At 38.5% G+C, this 22,829-nt stretch overlaps 1 protein-coding gene across 1 annotated transcript in view; it reads right to left on the bottom strand.

The window, feature by feature from the left end:
* The window catches only part of FAM134B (family with sequence similarity 134 member B), a 65,919-nt gene extending 43,335 nt beyond the window's left edge, over positions 1-22,584 (bottom strand). Inside the window, exons 1-4 of the mRNA XM_017838357.1 lie at positions 22,527-22,584; positions 21,975-22,136; positions 8,423-8,529; positions 6,648-6,678 (exon numbers count right to left, since the gene is read on the bottom strand). Of these exons, the coding sequence (XP_017693846.1) occupies positions 6,648-6,678; positions 8,423-8,529; positions 21,975-22,135 (299 nt within the window). The 5' untranslated portion in view covers position 22,136; positions 22,527-22,584. The remainder of the gene's footprint in view (positions 1-6,647; positions 6,679-8,422; positions 8,530-21,974; positions 22,137-22,526) is intronic.
* Positions 22,585-22,829: the final 245 nt, after the last annotated feature.

Here is a 22,829-nt window from a genome sequence, read left to right as displayed (position 1 = left end):
TATTTTAAAGTAGAATTATTTGAGGTACGTTACTCAGCCGTATATATATTCCAACACAAACATATGAATATACGAGCTGAAATGAACAGAACAGCAAACACTATGAAATGACAAGAGTGGAAGTCTTTGAGTATACTAGATGCCTTCAGATCAAACTGAAATAAGTGAAGAAGGAAATATTTGCTCTTTGAAGCCTATTTTTATCTATTTATCTTCTCAGACTTTATTCTGCCCTCTGCCTTCCTGTAGGTCCACAGGAAGTTTTTTCTTCAGTCTGTTACCAGATTTCATGCAGTTGTGTAGGGCCATGTGAAGAATGGATCTCGTCTGGATGACCAAAACAATACTAAGGGACTGTGCAACAGAAACTGGTACCAGTAGTGCCGTGTTTTGGTACTGACTGGCCCACATGACTGGCCTTGGCTTACATGAGCTTTTTTCCTATCTACAACATCAAGGAAGTGGATTAACAAACACAAAAGAGAAATGCTCCCATTACAACCTTGATCCTGAGTTCCTAATGGAAAAAGACCTCTTAGTTCCTAATCCACCCATCCCCAAAGAAATCTCTTGCAACACCCTGAAGGAGAGATTTTTTTTTTTTTTTGAGATATGATTAAGCAGTATATCCTTGATGTCTCAAGAGTGATCTGAATACACAATCACACATGTGCCTGAGACTCATTTCAGAGAAATTGGTTACATACACAAAGAGCTAAATAAATCTAGTCCCCATGCCCTGCAGTTATTGCTGTGGACTGGTACATCAGCATGTTGTGGCAAGACTCAGCTTCTTATTGTAGCCATGAGCAGCAGACAGTGGCATCTTTAAAATAGACAGGTCTTCAGATCAAGAGGAAATAACGACACCCTAGGGTTACTGTATACATTCAAGGGAAACAAATAGTCACCATGAAGGCACAATATACCTGACCAGACAACAGACATTTCATTTAGGAAGAAATAAATCATGATATGTATCTCACAAAGTATTTCAACTCTTTCTCCATTGATCATGAAATAAGACTAGGCAGACTATGTCAGAAATACTTAGGCAAATGACCTGCAGATTGTGTTAAGCAAACCCAGTAGGCAAAGCATATGCAAATCAGAGGTATATAAAGCCTTGGACATAATCAACGAAGCACAGTAATTAGATGAAAAGGGGCATTGTCTCATTTATTTTTAGGTATAACATGAAGAGTTTTTTCATTGCTCTGAGGAACATATCAGGCATCATTTTGCACAAGTGCATTATGGAGTTATGATTAGGTTCAAAAAATTTTTCTTCTCCTTGAAAAAAAAAAATAGCCACACATTATTTGAAGTCTGTCAAGCTTTGAACGGTGCTAGCATAGAAGATTGTTTTTCAGAGTGCACTGACTATTGCAATGCATACAAATGTCTACGAGCTGGGCTGATGCAAGTGTGCAATCTATGTAGGTCGAAAGATGAAGTCAGGTCTTGGAAAGTTATGACCTGAATTTGAAGCTGATTTGTCACAACAGGGATATAGCACTTGCTGACCCAGTAATGGATGTTACCTACCAAACAGTAACGCTACCCTGGAAGCAAGCAGCAACTTTGACAGCTCTGGGAGTCCGCAAGTATCACCACAGTTAACTCTCATAAAAGGAATACAAAAAGAAGGGACTGGAGGAGGGAGGAGAAACAGGAATGTCCTGGGCTTGGACAACAACGTCTGCGTATCTGTTTGTAACATTCTATTAGTGAAGGTTGTTATTTCAGAAATAACCAGATGGATAACGACTAAGCTTCAAGAGAACTTTAATATTAACCCATGGTTTTCAACATCAAGTCCTAAATTGCTGCAATAAAGACAGCTGCAAGTTAAAAGCTGCAACCAAGGAGAGTCCTTTTTGTCTTGTAATGTTCCTGTTTCTTCTTACAGAAGTCTAAATCTTGAGCGATGTGATTATATGAGCGGCAGTGAAGAAGACATGCTGTTCATGGTGCTGCACCTCCTTATTTTTCCCTCTTATTGGGACCACAGGAGAGCACGCAAGTCTACCTGGGAGGAAAAGCCCACTCTGGCAATAAAAAGACTTTCTTTCAAACTACGAGGCCAGGAGAACTGTTTCAGGACTTATTTTCATGGCCTAAAGAATGATATCCAAAATGTTTAGTGTATAATAACGTAGTAAGTACTGCACACCTGCTGCAGTCTGTGCAGCTGATGCAGCCACTAGTGCCAGTAGAGAGCCTAACACCACCACTGGTCAGGAAAAGCTCTTCCTAGAAGTCAGTAGTTTTAGTTGAAGAAAATAATAAAACATAATGGGGGACTGAAAACTAGCTATGCAGAGCTGTCAGCTGCACTAACTCCTTTTTTTCTGTCTTATTCTCTTCAGTCACTCTTTGATGGCCATTTTAAAGGACTGTTGATAGTCTCTTCTCAGGCTGCAATTGATTATTTTAGGCTTGCTATAAAAGGATAATTTTGAATTAATATTAATTTGACTTTCTTAAATTTGACCACACAAGAAATGAATGTGTGCCACAAGTCCTGAGCATATTCTAATAAGTCTACTAACTAGAGAAGCATCAGGTTTCAAATAAATCTTACTAGGATATGAAGAAATAAAACAGCTTTATAGTGAAAAAGAGTAATTTAACAAGTGACCTTTTCCACTGTTCCTTTAACCCTTTTTTAAAAGGCAAGATATCAGCACAGGAGTTCCTCAGAAACAGAAGAAGATTCAGGGGAAAAAAAAAAGGTCCTACAGGAGCCTGCTTCAACTGAGGAAGATTCAGGATGAGATCTTATCTTGCTTCAGTTTGAAAATTTTAAACTTAAAATAGTACTAAATGACTCCATTAGAAATAGAAGCACAGGTCTTCTTATATATACACATTTTACACGGGAGACAACTAGCATTCTGCATTTGAATGATGGCAATGAAAAAGAAAGGAGGCTACGCTTGCTCTAACTAGTCAGCAGTGCTCAACTAAGACCAAGGAGGACTAAAAACAAGTGCCACAAATTAACAGTGTCTTCACTGAAGTACTTTGATTTCTGGTACTTGGAGTGTATGTGCAGTTGGAGAGATACACAATGCAGGTGAATGTTGAAAAAATACAAGTTGCAGAACAGTGATAATCAGTCATTCATCCTCCAATTATCAACACATTTTACTTCCAAAAATAATAGCACAAAGGATACAATTTCACTACTAAATACATGCCAACTATGCCACCATTTATCAAACATCATAGTGCAACAGTGACTGACTGATATTAATTTTCAAAACCAGAATAATGCAAAGGTAAGGCAGGAGAGGAGTCAGTTCAGATAATTTGTTACTTTATGACTATGTCTGTTTTAAAAAACCAAACTGTGTGTGGCAATGCTGTCAGGCACTAGTTATGCAGTTCAATCATTAAAATAGCTCTTAGCACAGTTTTGGCACACGCCAACTAGGCACTTTCCAAAACAACTCGAGGTAGTTACAAAGTTGACATAGACCAGGAATCCCTTCCTGCCTGCACAGGGCCATTCCATATGGAACGTAAGGCAGTTAAATTCTGTGGATGCAGGTGTTTTGTGCCTGGGGCCATGATGCTCAAAAAAAAATCATAAACATGTTTAATTTATTAGAATAGGCATCTATTAGAGTAGGCACTGCCTCTCCTTGCAAGTACCACAGATCTACTAAATTTCTTCTCTGTATGTTATCTAAGAGCAGGTGATTTTCTGCTGAGTAGCGTTTCTTGTAAACAGAGAGTATGGGGATACACTTGGCACATCTTGCTTACATATGATAACCTGAAGACAGCTTTTCATATACAGTTCTGAGTAAAATGAAAAGCAACCACACGCCCAGCCTCAACATCTTACAGCAGTTCTTCCAATTTCAACACAATCAACAGGCACATTTATGTTAGCATTCAGAAAGAAAAGAAAAAAAAGAAATCCAAACACCCACTCACAGTGTAAACAAATGCAAAGTCTTTATGGGAACTTATAAAAGTTATAAATGAAAGCTAGGGTGCAACAGTTGAAATTTCATTTATGTTAAACAACCTCTCTTAAAGCTGCCTTCACATCAGAGGGCTGTGAAGTGTCTAAAGCAACATCTATTTTTAGAGAAGGTGCTCAAGAGCCATAGAAATACAAATCACTAAAGACTCATCTCTGCTCTGTGCAAACTGTGGAAAACTAATAAAGGACATGCAGGTCCTTTCAAAGAGCCAACCTGCTTGTTGTAGACAAACACTGATGGCCACAAAAATTCATCTGGATTTCTGAGAAGGCTTTCAACAAGCTCTCTTATCAATTGCTCTTATGGAGTCTGAGAAGTAATGGGATATGAGAGGGATTATTCTGGTAAAGACAGAGACCAGTTGCAAAGAACTGCGTAACTTTAATCAATTATCATGTGATTTGCTTGCAAAAAAGGCAGATGAAACAAGAAGAGATTCTCAGAGTTTAAAAAACCCTCTTAAAGTCACATGGGCTTTAAGCTGATCTTTACTACTCAGGAACATAATCTTGAAATGATGGAAACATCAATTCAGAGTTCAGTAGAGGCTAAAAAGTCAACCATGCACTGGGGTTTATCATGAAAAGAAGAGAGGGCATTCTTGTGCTGACATATAGTCCAAGGGTGTCCCTGAATGCTATTTGTAATTCTGTCCCCCTGACAAAAAGGATAACAGAAATGGAAGAAAAGTGCAGAAAAGCACAATGAAGACACAAAAACTATGGAGAACTTCTATTTTAAGAACAATTAAGTAGTCATGAACTAAACGGGACAGGATAGAAGCTTGTTGAAGAATATTAATAGAGAATGATTGCTCAGTATCTCTTCCAATGAGAAAAAAATGTAGGAAGAGATTAAGAAACTATTATACAAGCAGTAAACAAACAGAAGACTGTTCACAAAGTACACGGTTCAGCTGTGGATATCTGGGCTACAGGATGTTGTAAATAGCAAAAGTTTTTAAGAACAAAAGCAATGAGGCAAATTCACTGACAGTCCACTTAGAACAGCTTGGGATGGGGGTGGGGAGGAAGGTTCAACTGGAAGCTGCTGGGAAAGTACACCAGAGGAAGTACCTTGCAAGCTTGTCCTGCTTTTACACACTACCCAAGGTCATGTTTCTCCTGGCTGCATGCCTTCAGAGAACAGATACTGGGCTAGATGGACTTACAGATTGACATTGTGTTCTACCCATTGCAAACTATTTTACACAGAGACATGCAGTACTTGTATTATATTACCCAATGGTATAAGCTATGGTGAGCTCATCAAATTCTCTTTTCCACTCTCTGCATTGTCTTCCCACAGAACAGCAAATCAAGTCCAAGATTCTGGACACATGAAAAACTGAATCCAAGATATTTAAAGTACTATTTATAGCCTTTTCACAAAAATCAACTCTTCTGGTTTGGGAACCTGATGAATTACGGAGTAAGAGAAAAATCTAGTCTCAGACTGCAGAATTATTTCTCACAGAAACAAAAGTCAGTCAAAAACCTGTTTCCTTCCACTCCACAAGCAATTTTCTTTGCCTTCCTCTTCTTGAATATAAACAGACAGGCAAATTCAGATGTCAAACGCCAAAAGATAGTAAATTTTATCTAAAGTTCTCTCACAAAGAACAGGAGGAAGAAACGAAACACAAATCACACTAATCTACTGTGTCATAGCAATGGCTTCTCAATTAAAATTTTTCAAGCACTGACAGTCTACACAGATACACAAAGTAGCACTAGCTATGGTAAAAGAAGCATTTTACACTTCTCAGTTCATGACCTAACCTGGCACGAATTCCATATAGCTCCACTTCATGTTTATAAGAAGGTCTGAAGATATTTCATACCTCTAGAAAAGGTATCTATCTCTAGGCAGAGAACAAAACCCTGCATCTTCCCCTTTTCAACTTTACATCACTGTTTCTTCAGTGTCAGGGTGTAATACAATAGTGTACTAATGGATAAGCTTTCAAATGACATCAGATATATAATAATTCCTAGCGGTCTGTTTAGAGGAATAAAACCTTATATGTACAGACTTTTATTCTGCAAATGGATTGTCTGTAAATCATGTAGAGACATTGATTATACTGCCAACAAATTAAATAAATTGTATACTCTACTCTAACAAAACAATATAAACATTTGCCTGAGACAGGTCAATGGCAAGTCAACAGATTTCAGAATAATTAATTTTTATTCATATGGATATCAACTAATGTTTATTTGAAATTATAATGATCAATTACTTGTGCTGATTTAAAGGGACACCCCAGCAAGCTTATCTACTTCTAAACAGAACTGGTATAATGAAGTTCTAACAGTTACCTCCTTGACCAAGACAGCATTTTTCCCTACTTGAAAGAAAACACCAATTCCCAGAAAACACAAAGCATGATAACCCTGCTGTAAGGAAAAGCATTTCTAGAAGTATTCTGATACACTACTATATACTTTAATATAACTCAAATCAGGAAAAAAATAAGTTATTAAAAACTATGAACAAACAGTAATAAACTTAGAAAAGATGGTAAGATCAAAATAATTTGGTTGTAATTTGAGGAAAAATAGCTTTTTTTTAAATTTCAGACTAACTATAAAAAAAATAGGTATTAAATAACCAATGTATTAAAAATAATATACCTACTTGCCAGTGATGGTCCTCCAAAGCTTTGCACCTGCAATTGTAGGAACGTAAGATGAAACACCATGCACTAAACCAGAAAGAATATTATTTTTTTCTTTATTCATAAGGACTGTTCAAAATTGAGACAAAATTACTACGGAAATGTCTGTATCAGTCAAACAGGAAGGGTATCTTAACTTACAGTAACAGTTATTGAATTGCTTTCTGTAAACTTAACATAACAGTAAAAAACATAAATGGAAAAATCAGCATCTTCTATGGCTACATTTCCACATCGAAGGATGTCATGAAGAAGATAACCAGCATAACTTATGCTTTACATCTACACACTGTCAACATCTACCACTTTCTACATTCCTTATGAATCTGTAATAGTCTTGCCATCTAGTGGTTGGCTGGAAGTGTGAAGCAGCTACACAGAAGTGTTACTTTGGGAAGAACTTTTTTCTGCTTTTTGGAGTGGCGCTTCATTGATTTCAAGTCACTAACACTTCCACCGTGTTACTTCAAGAACCTGATTGTTCTTGAACTCTGTGTATCATGACATCAAAGATAAAGATTATTACTAAAGATTATTGTTACAGTAAATAATCATTCTGTAAGCTGGGAAATACAGGTCTTCCTAGCCTCATTTCTACAGTGAATGGTTAAATAATCACACAGACACGAGAGCGGTGCATCTCGACTTGGGTCAATACAAAAATATTAATTACAGGTAAGAGTGAATTTACCTAAATCATTACCTTCCCACTACTGAGGTAATCAATGTTTGTGGTGATTTATGCAACGCAGAGCCTAAAAAATTAATTTCTGCTAAGCTTTACAATTTGGCCTCTGAGCTTGTAATGGTCAAGCAGGAAACAAAATGGTAACCAAGACTCCCAGAAAAGGCAATGAGAATAAATCATGCTTCAGAAAAGGCTGCAAATAATTGTCATAATTTCTCAGGGAACAACAGGCTTTGGAAGTCAGAAATGACGTGTTAATACATCAAAGAGGAATACCACGCTTCTCTGACACCTATTTCCTGCTTTTGTACTATGTTCAGATGATTTTTCAAACACTTTGCATGGGATTCAACATTGAACAAAAGGCAAAATAAGACACTTGAAAAAATCTTCCTAAGAATGAAAATTACAGACTTGTGATGAACATTTTCTCAAAGAATTTGCAAGATGGTAATGAAATACAGGACAGGAATTAAAAAAAAAACAAACAACCTCTAAACACCAGCCCAGCCAACAAATGCAAAATCACTTTCAAAACTGGTTGTATCCACATAAAACTTTATACACATTGGAAACTAAATGCTACATAAAGTAGAAAAAAGTACTGCTCACTTCTTATTTCAACTGTGCTAAAACAGGTAATTTCTCTATCTGTTTACAGATGTGACCAATTTATATTGGATGTCCCAAACTTTCCAACAGTGCTATAATTAGAATAATGCCAGAAGAAGTATGAATGTTTAGGAAAACTCTGTAATTTAGAAAATAATTCATTTTCAGACCTAGCAGTTAAGAAACAAGAATGATTGTTCAGTGATACCAATTATACTCATCCAAATGCTAAAAGAAATCTGCTAATGCCCTTCCTATAAAATACAGCAAAACTTCATTGAAAATGGTAATAGACCATCATAGACCTATTATCCCTCTCTAAAATTAGCTAATACTTTTAGAATAATCATAATATTGACCTGGCTTTAGTAATGAAATAACATGCTCCAAATTGCAAGTGTTTAAGCATGGAACTCTATCAGTACGCTGTCTTACCTTTTATCCTTGAGAATACCAAATCCTTCATGATCTGAAGAATTAGCACTCCAAGTATTATGAGAGAAGTTAGATGATACACTCTCCAAGAGGTCAGTGCAAGAAACCTAGAATGTCAAGAAGAAATAGATGTTGAATACTTTTAAACTTATTGGCAGCATATGAAAACTCACAGCTGCTACTAATACTGAAAAAAATAAACTGAGATTACATTAATTGAATTTAGTTTTTCCCCACAACCTTTCCACGGGAAGCAAACAGTGAGAGCTTGAAGCATGACATAGTCTCATTTAAAGATACAATCATCAAACATACATTAAGTTTGTAGTATACTTTTATTTAAGCACAGAGTATGTAAAACAAAATATTTTAAAATTACTTTTAAATTAATTATGGTTTTATTAGCATAAATTGCCTTGACACAATGCACACAAAAAAGGTTAAACATTTTTTTGTGTTTCCTACAGAGCCTGTGTTCAAACATGATTTCTATACAAATCATTCTTTCAAATACAAAGATGAGGTAAATCTGTATCATGGCATCATATTCAAAACTGTCTTCATAACACACTTTTGTGAATTTTGTTTTTCATTACATAATTTTTTAGAACACGTCTAGTCAAGTCAAACAGACCTACACTCAGAACATATGAGTTATAATCTCATGCACTGTTGACTTTACTGTCCAGGTGTGCTTGGAGATTAGCTCTTCTATCTGTTTTACTGGCAAATATCTTAACTCACAAAAAAAAAAGGGTGTGACAGAAAAAGAATTAAAATTCAATTAAATACAGAAAATAAGTGGAAGTATTTATTAGCTTGTTTCAAGCACTTTAAATCAGAAATGTGAATACAGATAATGAACAAATTCTTATCTTTTTTAAAGAAAAAGCAATTAACTTAAAAAGTTGAGGATAGCCAAAATCAGTAAGAAGCCACTGTTCAAGGAACTAGATCAAATGAGAATACCAACAGAAACAAAATCGTACAAAGCTGGGACGTTTCCAAGAAACTTCTCAGATTTGAAAACAGGGCAACTGGCCACCCAATGAGTTGCTGCTGCAGAGATTTTCTGCATGAAAGAGGGGGAAGAGAAAAGGAGTAGCAAGCATGGCCAATGGAGGAAGCCAAGAGAGACCCTTTGAGGACACTTGGATTTTTAAAAAGAAAACTGACTTCCCTGCCGCGGTCCGAAAAAAGCGGGGGAGGACCGTGGCACTACACAACTCCGGGACACAAATGTGGGATGCAGGTAGAATCCCTATTCACGCGTGCACACCGACTTTTGTCAGCTCGGGAGGGGAAAGGGCCAGAACATAGAGCGGAGCATGAGACAGACAAGCAGGGGGACAAACCAGGATAGGGACACGGGCAAAAGGGGGAGGAACGTGGGAGGAACCGGGGAGAGAAGGGGCGAATGGGGGCTGTCCCCTCTCTGCAGCCTCCCCAGCCAGTGGGCAGAGAAACAGAGGAGCAGGGAGGTGGACAGGCCGGGACATGCCCGGGAAATACAAACCCTGGGGAAGCATACAATGTGTACACACGTAACAACTGTAAAGTCTGCATCATAAAGTCCTTTCAATCACTGCACATCTTTTTCCACTTCTGAGATTTTCCCCATTCTGATTCCTGGTCCTTCACACTTCCCAATGTTTCTAACAAGCTCAGGACACACTGCTGTTGTAAAAAACTTTTTCCAGTAATCCTCAAAAAGCAAGGTTGCAATCCTCAAAAAGCAAGGTTGCATTAAAAAAAAAAAAAAAAAAGAGTCCATGCCACTAATTTTCACATTTAACAGAAATCCATATTTGCCCTGAGCAGATCAGGATGTGATTTCCAATAAACACAAACATGCAAGCTCACTCTTAAAGTTTTACCTGAATATAAAGGGTTTCTACATCTGTGGAGAATTCAAATTACAGGACTATTCTATGAAAAAAAAACCCTGTATAATTTCAGCCAGCTCAAGAAAACTAACAGAGAACTACAGAGAAAAATTATTGCAAGGTAAGCTCTTTCAAAGCTGCCCAATCACAGCTCATTAAATCAAAATTCCTAACAGCTTTGCATCCTGTTGTTGTACTATTTTTCTAGGTAATATTATTCAGCATTAAAAATCCTTGATTTTAAGTTCAACTGCACTGAAGACTTTGTTTAGCCTACCTAACTTATTGATAATGGGCTGAGGCGAGAGATGTGACACTGTACGGGAAAAATCAAGTGAAGAATTTCTCATCCAGCTCCTAGGCAGCAGAAGTTTATAACAAATGCAGGCCTTTAAATTATTTAATACCATACCTATTCTGTAGGTTTTTCATGGTGCTTGTGCATGAATGTTCTATAGAATCACATAGTATGCCCTGACTTAACAATTACCACTGGCCAGTCCTCGATGGTCTCAAAGAAAGACATCAATACCAAAATTTTATGTGTGTGTGCATGTGTGTGTGTATGTACACACACGTTTTACTAGCTTTTCAAAGTAAGATCAGATGTTTATGAAGAAGGCTTAGTCTATCTTTCAAAGAACGCACAGAACATGTTTGACCTATTTTATGCTCACAACTAAACGGCACTGCTAGTTTCACTGCAATCACAGCTGTCATCTGCTGTTAAAAACAATTGCACTAATGCGGACAAGGATTAGCAAACAAGGATTAACAAGGTAGCATCCTCTCTGAAAGATGCTTCCAAGTCATGTCATTCTATGTTCTTGATACTGCAGTCTTTCTGCTCCATAGCTTTTAAGGAAAAAACCTGTAATCTAGTTGGAGTAGCTACTGTAGTCACCAAACAAGGGCTCTTCACTCGTTTGGAGAGCTTTGAATTATTCTGATTGGACTTCCCATGCCTCAGCGTTATTGGCTGTCACAGTCCTTTCTCCCCTGCTTCCGTACTCTTCACCTAGACTTTGATGTTTGCAAGAAAGACCATCTCTTACGAATTTATTCACAGCCAGCGTGTGTCAGCCCTCAGGTGCCACAGCAATACAGATTAGAAAAACTTTTTGCATGTCAGATCTATGTCCTTGAAGCCCTTCCTGGTGAAAAGCTGATAAGATCCCCTTGTACTTTTTTTGGCATATCTATCATAACCTTTTCAAAAGGTTAGTCCAACATGCTGGGATCTGAAAAACACTTGTTTTGCTACCAGTGTCAGGATTCAAAATTCTTCTAGGAATTATCAACATGATGCATAGCAACGAGACTAACAAAACGTTTCACTGGTACTTTTGCTTATTATTAAGAGCTAGGGCATTTTTTTCCTCTTCTTTTTTTAAGAAAAAGAACAGACTTTACTCTTAAGTACTTCTAACACACCCACACCCACCTGATAAACTGAAAGGCTCCAGAATGACATCTTTTTTTACTTCACAAAAATACTGTTTTGTAGAAGAATCAATAGCTATGCTTACTCAACATCGCCTGTTTTTAAGCAATAACCAAAACAGACTCAAGTTCAAATTGTTTAAGTTCTTCTGCAAGTGATGTGGAAGTAAAAACCATTACAAGACACATAACCAAGATTTGTTCCTTTGTTCCCCCATGGAATTCTGCAGTATTTTTGAGGTTTTAGTGGGTTTTTTTGGTTTGTTTTGGTTTTGCCTTTTTTTTTTTTAAGAAGGAGAGGGTTAAAACAATGTATAGAATTATCCATTTCAGATAATTACTTCAGCAGTTAACAGGGCAGCTGGCATGGCAAGGGGGCAGGAAACTGCTGAAGGCAGTGCAGAACTGCAAAAAAATGGTCCTGAGGTGGCACAGGACTCAGTCCCCAGCACTGGCTGAAACAGGCACTCCCCGCATAGAAAAGGCCTTCACTCATATGCAGCTCCAGAGGTGGGATACAGCCACCTGGCTTTGAGGCTGCAAGAAAAGACTCTCCCCTGGACTGATGGCAAAAGTGGCCTCATTGTGAAGGGTGTCCTCTGGTTAACATACAGAGCAGTCCAGTGAGAGAGCTACTGAAGGCACTAAGCAGGTGGCAGACCCCTATGGAGTATGACTTGCAAAAACTTTATTGTGTAAGAACCTAAGCAACGTGTTCTAACTGGACCTCGTTTGATCAAGTCAGACTAGCTGACCTGCTGTTTTCCTTCCAACCTATGTTCTTCTATGTCGAAAGAATATAAGCATGATGGAGCCAAATCTACTACTCAACTCCACTGTGGAAGACTGAAAAACCAGTTTTGGGAAATGAAACAGGAGAGCTATCAACTATTGGCTGTTAGAATAATTAAGCAGTGGTTACCCACAGAGGTCGTGGAATTTTCAACCTTGAACGCTGTCAAGACAAAACACTGAGCAATCTGACCTGAATTAATATTGATTTTATTTTGGTCTGGAAGTCATACTAGAGACCTCCTAAAGTCCCTACCAACCTGAATGATATCTTCATTCTATGACTATTTTAGTCTATTGGAAGTGGCCGGCAAATCCTTTTCAGTAAGACCTTAGAACTCTGAGGTATAACAGTTTCTGTTTCTGGGCCTAGTTATACTGCAGCTGGACAGAAGTGATTCTAAACTGCACTATTAAGAGTCAAAACTTGAAAACTTCCACACTTAAAAGTGGAATTTCATCGACTGTATAATGGTGGACTCTTTCTATTGTGGTTTTAAAATAATACATGTATTGAGATTTTCTGGGAAAAGAAACCCAAACAACCCACAGCCATTATGAAATTACACTGCAAACTACTCTACCTTCTCTTCAGCATTTCAGTCACTTTCATTTCTTCCTATCTATAAAGTAGTAAAAAATAATTTTCTTAAATTACGTAATTCAACTTCTTAGCAAGTTATGCTTCCTTATTTTTAATGTCACACAAATAAATATGCCTTGCCCTTAACCTCTACTGCCTATTCAGAAGTAGCTAAATTCAAATGTAACTCTTTCAGTATTTTGCCAACTTCCATATTTTTCTAAAATGTTAAGTTCAAGAATCATGCTCTAAGAGCAAAAAAAGTAATATCCTTTTGACCAGCTTCCCATAGCTAGGAAGTTCGGATGGAAAGAAAAAATGGGACAGAAAATACAAATGAAATCCCAATGCAAAAGCCAGACTGTACATAGCAGAAGAGCACTACAGGCCTCATCTGGTTAGAGGGCTCCTTTACTTGCTCATAGAGGTGATATTACCTAATATCACATGACCTATAGATAGAAAAGTACCCCAAGGTATCTTGTCCTTGTAATTTCTCCAGCTTTACTCCAGTAGGGGGTAGCCATATATCAATGCTGGCAAAATATATTAACTAACATAACAAATCATCCATTGGATTTGATGTAACAAGAAGCAGCTACCTCACAGAACAGACAATGTGGGACAATTAACTGCACAAACCAGATTGTACAAAGGCATTCAAGTGGCACAAGCCAGCTAGGAAATTTCAAAGGTAAATAATATCATTCATTATTGCAGCCTGTAAACATAATGAACTTTTACAGGGCATGACAAAGAGCTATTTTTAATTGTACTCATGAGATACAGGTAAGGCTGTCTTTAATTTCTTTAAAAGTTAAATAAACAAATTTATCTCATTTTATCTGAGAAGGTATTTTTTTTACAACACATTCTAGAACTATGAATGATCTGCACTTTGTAAACACAAACCATATGAAAATATTTAATCAAAAATTAAATGATTTAGACTATCAGCAGCCAGAGATAGTTATTTCTAGAAAGCCTTAGCAGACGCATTTTCAATAACCATCTATCCTTAGATGAATTCCAGACATAATAACACAAGTAAAAGAAAGCTGTGAATAACACAGATGCAAGCATGGAGCTTTACTTCACCATCAGCTTTTATGATACATTTACTGGCTGCATGATTTGTGGACTTAAGCTCCACTCTCAACAAACACATATTTGCAACTTAAAACCAGAGCTCAAACTCTTCAGAGTAATTCTGTGGAGTTCTAAATGGTGAAGGTTGGTAGGCACTTGTTTCATCATTAAATGATAAGGTGAAAAATCTACTGGCACCTTCCAGACAGTTTTCTATAGAACCAGTCTTTTTCCATGAGACACGTAAGCCAGACGGGGCTATGACATAAACCAGATAGAGAATGGCTCTCCCCTGTATAGATCAAATATTTCTAGTGCATTTTAAGAATACTGATCTGCTAATTTCAAAGGTTTTTCATTTAGAGGTACGTCTACTTCTGCTCTTACAGGGGACCACCCAACACTGTTTCAGACAAACATGGATAGTGAAGGCAGTAGGTAAGGAAAAGATGTGGTAGTAACTGTTTCCTGGTAGTAACTATTTCCTGCTTGGAGCTGAATGTAGGGCATTCTTCCATGCTTACTGCTGGAGCGATCAACACCTGTCTGCTTGCAATAAATTCTGCTGATTAGCTGAAGCAAGAGGTCTGGGGAAGAGGAAGAGGGTTAGTTTTATTCTAAATACAGCATGAAATGCACTGCCTGAAGAGCATTTTTGAAATACATGGCAAAGATAGTATCAGAAAGCTCGTGCCCTTACTGATCACTGGCACAATTATTTTGTTTGCCCTCTTTTGAATCAAGAAGGAATAATACATATTCTACAGGAATAACTACATTTTATTTACAGGTAGTTTAAAACTCTGACTCTTCTAAATGAAAAAACGTCCCAAAGCAGGTTGGCTAATCCCACTTTCTATGTCTATTAAATTAACAACTTTTATATTAATTGCTCTGATACATACATTTATATGAATGTAAATGATTTTCACACTAAGCCTCTGTAAATACCAAAATGCAGTATCTACAAATATTGAAATCCAAACTTCAAGTATTCAACACATTGGAAGTCCAAAACTCAGTAATCCAGTATATTTCCTGTTGTTCCTTTAGTACCTCTTGGTGCTGTGGTATAATACTAGCTGGCAACTAAGCTGCTCACTCACTTTTCTCCCACACTGGTGAGATGGGAAGGAAAATTGGTAAAAAGTCAAGGCGATGGGTTAAGAACAGTTTAATAATTGAAGTAAAGTTAGTAGCAGTAACAATAACAATAATAATTATAAATGAAAAGTGATACAACAAAAAGAGAGAGAGGAATAAAACCCGAGAAAGAGCAGTGATGCAGAATACCACTGCTCACCACCCACTGACCAATGCCCAGCCCAATCCGACCAGTGATGGGGAGCTCCAGGCCAACTCCCCCCCAGTTTGCATACTGGGTACACTGTGGTGTGGAATATCCCTTTGGCCAATTTGGGTCAGTTGTCCTGGCCATGCTCCCTCCTGACTTCTTGTGCACCTGCGCACTGGCAGAGAATGGGAAACTGAAAAGTCCTTGACTTAGGGTAAGAACTGCTAAGCAACAAGTAAAACATCAGTGTGTTATCAACATTATTCCCACATTAAATCCAAAACACAGCGCTCTACTATTGTATCAGGAAGAAAACTAAGTTCTTCCCAGCCAAAAGAAGGACAATTGGTGTGTGCTGTCAAAAATTTTCCAAGAAACAAAGACTTATAAATGCTGTCTAAAAAACCTCCCCACCCCTTCAAAAAGCATAATTTGTTGAATAAAATAATTTCAAATGCACTTACTCTACATCTTATGTTAATTCAAAGTTAAAATATGCACACCCCCACTCTGGGTGCCTGGCAGCTTGAACTTAGATAGCTGTGTATCTGTTTACCTGAAAACCTGTGAAATGATGTAATAGGATCCTTCTTAAAAATATGTACGTTAAAAACGTTTTAAATCACTTCAAATTTAGTGAAGAAAAATGTAAGCTTCTGTAAAGACATAAATTAGGAAGAAGTACCTTTTTTTTTAGCTTTTTCTCTAAATAAGAATGCCACCCAATAATTCAGATATCCACGATATTTCAACCAAAATAAAATGAAGTACTGCAGAGCAGTTGATTTGTAACCTATGTACCAACTAGCAAAGAGTTTTTCATTGGGTAGTGCCCAGAAGTCTAAAAATTCTGTCATTAAGTACATAAAAATTTAAAAAACCCAAACAGAAGAGGCATGATTATTATTCTAAAACTTGCATTATTTTCTTTAATTCTTTCTTTGTGAAGACAAAGAAAACTCAGCCATCAGCCTTTTATTCAAAGAGCTTATTTGTCAGGTTTCATTCAAAAGATTAGGATCATATTTGTTCAGCCAGAAAGCACAGATCAAATCAGCTGTTCTTTAGAAAACCTTCCAGAACTTATTAGGAAAAAAAGATTTTTAAATAGTAAATAAATCTTTTGTCCTAAGAAACAGAGTCCCACAAATCTAAACTACTATTGCTACCCGTAGAAGGAGTAGTACTCCGGGGGGCCTGTGCACAGGTTTCAGGGCAAAAGACAAAGACTGCAGGACAACGCTAACTAAAGTTAACACCCAAGTTAGGAATTCAAATTGCATATTCTCTCCACCCCAACTGCAAGAAACCGACTCTTAAACTTAAAAATAAGTCTAAATTAAAAAAAAATAGTACAAGTCTCTAAGAAAAAAATATTGGAAAAACCTTTGCAATGCTTTGCATTTAATCACCAAAGATAAATTTGCTTATAAACTGGTAAATTTGGAAGTACATTGGTGGTCTGGGAAATAGGATTAAGTTAATAACAAAATGTCACATTGCAAAATTATCTCACACTATTTGCAAGGAAACCTCTTGGGGAATGCTGCCGTTAGAATCATGTTTCAACATTTGTGGCTTGTGGATCAGATTTACAGCAACCTGTTGCACTCAGATAGGCATTTTAAAAAAAAGAACTGAGAAGGAGTTTAAATGACCTAAACTACATACCTTCTGAGTCTATCATGACATTGAATTCAGGGATGATGTTTCCATGGAAGTTAAAATGATTTTGATTTAAACACATAACATCGAATAACCTGGCTTCCTTTGTTTTTTGCAGACACATGCCCAGATGACCTTAATTAACCTGTACTCTGGCAAAGTACAGAAGAAATCTTAATCCCATTTTCTCATACAGTAGCAGCAGTTTGAGCAGTAGCACCTCTACCATGCTGCCCTAAATCTCCTTTTCTTTAATGCTCTCATTAGTCCTGTAACATCTACCACGGAGCATAACATATCCCCCTAAAACGACCATTGTTCTCAGAATTCTACTCACTGTTTGAAAGGTTTCATTATTTTGAGTTAATACATGAAGAAATTATCATTTCTCTCTTAAGACAACTGTTTTAGACACAGCACAGGTAAATTTCAGCAAGACAGAATAAACCCAAGCTATGCTGCAATTCATCTATTGTCCTTTGTTAGAGATTTCCATCTTCCACAAAGTCCTTATCCCAGATTTGGTCCTAAATTGTTCAGTAATGCTCGCTTTTCCTCAATTCCTCAATTACCCCAACTGATTTCTTTTCTGACTGATCCTGATTTCATCTTATTGGTCGAAAAATGCTGTAAACTGTCCAGGTTTTTATGTAACACTGTCTGGCTCCTAAACAATGTCAATTTTATTCCAGTAAACCAATCTCTCAGCCAAAAGTATCCAAACTGTCACTAAAGAGCTCTTAATGACTTTTAATTTTTTTTCTAATGAAATTAAATTAACTTTCTGTTCCACTTTTCTACCTCCAAAGCCTTGAACAGTTTCAATAATTTGTAGTAGAAAAGTGAACATAAGCTTGAAACTGCCTGAGTGAAAACAAGTAGACCCTAAAATTATATCGCAACTGACATTGGAATTTTATCTTTAGTTGAGGAAGAGTATTTTGAAATGTCATCTTCTAGGAAGAAAAAAAATCCACCAACCCTTAATTTTTTTTTTAAGCTTGAAGAAATATCAGCAATTTACTGTACCGCAGCTGAGTGTAATAAAATAATCTCAATACCAAGAAGTTACAAAGCCTTGGTAAAAGGCAGCAAATTAAGTAACTTATAACTATCAGAAAAGAAGAAACAAACTAGCAACCATGTAAGAAACCCACTCGTGAAAGCACAGTGAATTTCAAAACAGCCTATGCCAGAACTTTTTCTTCTCTTTTCTGATAATGAATGTATTATCATTACAAAAGTACTATGTCAATACATAACCTATTCTACTATCCTTACTCAAGGGATAGGAGATAAAAACTCATATTAGGGTTTGAGGCAGGACTATTCACTTGTGTGCTATCCTGATACTTTGGATCTCAGGAAAGTAATCCCAAAACAACTAAAAATGTAGCTTAAAGATTTCCTGTAACAAGGACAGCCAAAGACTGAAATTTCCCACATTCAAACCCACATTTGGCATCTGGTTGCTATAAGGAAAAAAACATCTTGTCACAGAAACATGTATTACAAATTTAATACAGTGCTCTGAAGACCAGCATACTACAAACTGGCCTTAAGATGTCAATATCTGGTCTTACTCCAACTCACTTAATTTTCATGCATTTTTCTTTATGTTTTGATTTCAGAGATTTCTTTTATTCCAATTCTCACCTAATACAGTTTGGTGATCTCCTTCCTGACTACCACCACTGATGAATTTCCCACATATATCCAAAATGGAAGCCAGTATTTTGAACCAAATATTTTCTTCTTAAGGAATAAAATTTTGTCAGAATTAATTCTTTCTGTATTAATTTTGCTCGTATGCTCTCAGATTTGAGTGTTTCCCTGAGAGGGAAATAAAAAAGGATTCTGAGCTGAATTACTGTGTGCCCAAATTAAAGCAATAGGGAGTAAATAATTTATATATTGCAACTTTCAATAACTGGATTCATAAAAAATGTCAAGTGAAATTAAAAACTGAATGCAGATAGCCAACACCATCTATACAGAGTCTCTGTAAATGTCTTACTAATGACATCTGGTGAAATGCTGGTCATGAAGAGTGACAGGATCCTTGTACAACGACTAAGTGAGTCATCCTTAAGGAAGGGACCACACACAGTGCTGAGGGAAACCCATAGTCAACCTCACAGCCCCCAGGCAGTACTGAAAGACACTAACGACCACAGCAGTCTTCTAGGAATAACATCAGTAGCATAAGAAGACCACCTAATACAGATAAGACCAAGAAGAAAGTAACATTTTGTCACCAAGATGTCCTATGTGAGCAGCTCTCCAGGGACTACATTTCTAGTGGTACCCACAGTCAACGCTGATAGTGGGCAAAAATATGCAGCCAACTTTCTCAAACATTCAAAATAGAAAATAGTGATTGAACTTCTGGTACCAGAACAGTTTGTCTGCTCTTAGGCCCATCACTCACTTTTTTGGTATGATGTGTGTAAAATAGGGGGGAAAAACAGCCTTGTTTTCCTGTGTTATTTTGACTTCAGTTTGCAAGCTATATACAGAAGAAGAATCCATATTACATTTCAGATGATTAGGTGCAAAACGGTGCTTATTTTAAAGATTTTCAATCAGGTTCATTTGGGGCAAGAGGCTTAAAGCTGTACATGGTGAATAAATAATGGAAGTGCCAACTGAAAAATGCTTTTTCAATAACCAGGTTTGTTTCTACTTTTTCTACTCTCTTGTTAAGGAGCCCATGATAATTTGTTAGGAATATTCAAAAAATTACAGCAATCATAATGAAATTAAGTTAGTACATTTCTTGTATTTATAAGAACATTATTTTAGTAGTAAACATCAAAAATGCATTTATATGCAGTACAATGGTTACGAGATTTTCAACACAAAAGAGGTTACAATCAAACGTATTAAAAAAAAAAAGATTTTGTGACATCAGAGAAACAGTTCACTCTCAGCAGCTCCGACTGCAACAGTTTACACATGAAGTGTTTTGAATGGCACATATACTAAGCTCACTGTGAGGAAAACATAGTCTCGACAATATGAATCAGACAGGAGAAAGGAACTACCATTACTTTTTTAGAAAACTGTAAAATTAAACCTCACCTTCCCTTCCTCCCTCTTCCACCAAGACTGCTGCTGCTATAGTGAGAGAAGTCTCCCATCCAGCAATATTGACTTCTCAGCTTTGAGAAATCCTGAGATTAGAGCCCCTCACACTGGGAGTGAACCTACTCTAATGGGGATAGGGATACTTGGAGGCACATGACAAGAAAAGATGAGGTACACGGAGCAGCAACCAGGAAACGTTCCTACTACCTAGGCTCTGGCCACAAAGCCCTGTTAGGAGAGACTTGAAAAGCAGCAGGGGCAGACATTTGTTCCCAGTCCAGAAGCAGTAGCAACTCTCTGAGTCATGACAAACTAGGCTGATGAGCTGAATCTCAAACAAGGAGAAGGAGCAAACACTGTGCTGCAAACAGGACACCAACACCAAAGCAGAGAAATGTGACACCAAACAACTGTTTCATTTTCAAAGTGTCAGATTTCATATGTTTGCTAAGGAGATCTTTCCTGTTGTTCTTCAGTCTCAAACCACAGAATTTTACTGGTCAACATTCCTGCTCCTGAATTTCCTGGTTTGTATACACCCCTCAAAAACTCCCTGGTACTAGGATGGCAAGCTTCCTGCTGAGGTACAATACCACCAAAGTAAAATGAGCAATCCTTGCCCTGACTTTTGCTATTCTGACTCATTTTGAGAGTAAGAAAGTAGAGTGAACTATGAATTTTAATAAAATAACTTCAAATACTGGTCACATAATAAGTTGCCAGTAAGACTACCAAAGAAGACTTCCTATAGGCATTACATAATGCTGGAACTATATACCTTGCTTATGACCAAAGTTGGACCAAAGAATAGAAAACTGGTTGCCCAGTAGATACTATTCCTTGAGACGTGGAAACGTATTCTTCTAGATGTTGTCCCCGAAAATTTTATCAGAGCCATGTTGCAAAGAAACATAAAGCTTTATGACTCTTCCAAATTGCTGAAAGAATAGGTGATCTCTGAAGTATGCAGAAAATGAGAGCATAAGCATGTTACTTTCTCAATGAAAGGGTTTACCACGGATACCTAAGAGCAGGATGGATAATAAAAGTCAATCAAAATTACAAATCACACACACTTGCACAGAGATTTTCCTGTGCAGCACGAAGCCTCAGAAAGTTCTCTTTCTATGACTTTGATCTCATGTTTAAAGATCATGCTTGTTACAGTTATAGAGAACTAAGTGGGGTTTGCAACTAATCCACCTCTGTTGCTTGTTTGCCTCTTATTCACTCAAGGGGAAAGGAGGCAGTTCTAGCCACAGGAAACACAATTCAGTCTTAAGAGTCTCTGCAGTATGATTAGACCCTAATTATTAGTGGTATTATTAGAGCCCTAATTCATAAATCACTCTACACAAGCAACATTTTAGATCAGAAAACGAAAAATGTAGGCATCGACAAAACCAAGGATCAGGAGAAAGCCCTGAAGAAGTTTCACATAGGAAGACAAGTTTTTTTCCTATAGGAGTAAACAGAACAGTCATGACAAACACAACAACGAACACATCCCCATGTTAAGTTCTGGAGTTTATTGAACAAAACTATCTGACTTGAAAAAGCTTAGTCAAGAAAGAGAACTGGTGCACTGCAGTAACATTCCCGCTGTCCCCACTCCTCAAAGCCTCCACTAACTAGGCCACTAATTTGGAAAAGCAGGTACACTCAACATGAACTCTGAAGCACTGGTCCAGGGCAGCAGCACAGCTCTACCTATGGGCTCGGGGCCTGATTCCAGGAGGTTTCAAAACTCTGCAGAGAAATGCGGGCCCACGGCTTATCTCGGCTGCGGGAAATGCAAGTTCCCGGCGGCGTGTGCTGCAGCCGCCCTGCTCAGGTTCGCTCCGAGGCTCCTCCTCATCATCACACATCATGCTGTGGGAAATGGGAGCAGAGGGGCGTGTGTGGGGCTAGGGCAGACACCGAGGATGAAAGAACCCGACCAAGCAGATGCACACCGCCGGAGGGCCATGGCCAGACGCGGGGCGGCGGCTGGGGCACGGAATGCCGTGGCGCAGGTGAAGCGAAAAGCAGGACCTTCCTTCCCACGGAGGAGCTGGGGGCGCGGGCCAGCTCCCCGTGAAGGGCTGTCGGAAAGGGGAAACAGGGGCAAACGCTCCTCCCGGGGACGAGGGAAGAGGGGCGGGGGGAGGAGACGCCCGCGGCCGGGCGGGGCGGCGCGGACCAGGCAGGAGCTCTCCCATCCCGGGGGGCGGTCCCGACCCCAGCCCCGGCGCCCAGCCCGGCCCGGCCCGGCTCGCTCACCAGAAGAGCAGGTTGGCGCAGACGAAGCCGCCCAGGCTGCGGAGGGGCCGCTCCCAGCTCAGCGCCGCCGCGATGCAGCAGCTCACGGCCAGCCCCGTCTCCCCCAGCACCGCCGCCGCCCCGGCCCCGCTTGACACTTCCGTGCGCTCTGTATCCCCGGCCGCAGCCGCGCCCTGCTCCTCCGGGGCCTCCGGCTCAGGGGGCTGCGCGGGTACCGCCGCGCTCGCCATCGCTCGGTGGCGGCCGCCGGGCTGCGGCTCGGCCGGGCGGAGCTGGGGCTGGAGCGGAGTGGGGCCGGGCCGG

This window comes from Lepidothrix coronata, unplaced genomic scaffold (assembly GCF_001604755.1).
Source record: "Lepidothrix coronata isolate B3197 unplaced genomic scaffold, Lepidothrix_coronata-1.0 Scaffold334, whole genome shotgun sequence".
Classification (NCBI taxonomy): Eukaryota; Metazoa; Chordata; class Aves; order Passeriformes; family Pipridae; genus Lepidothrix; species Lepidothrix coronata.
The sequence above is the reverse complement of the archived record's forward strand: the minus strand, read 5'-3'. Positions and strand labels throughout refer to the sequence as shown.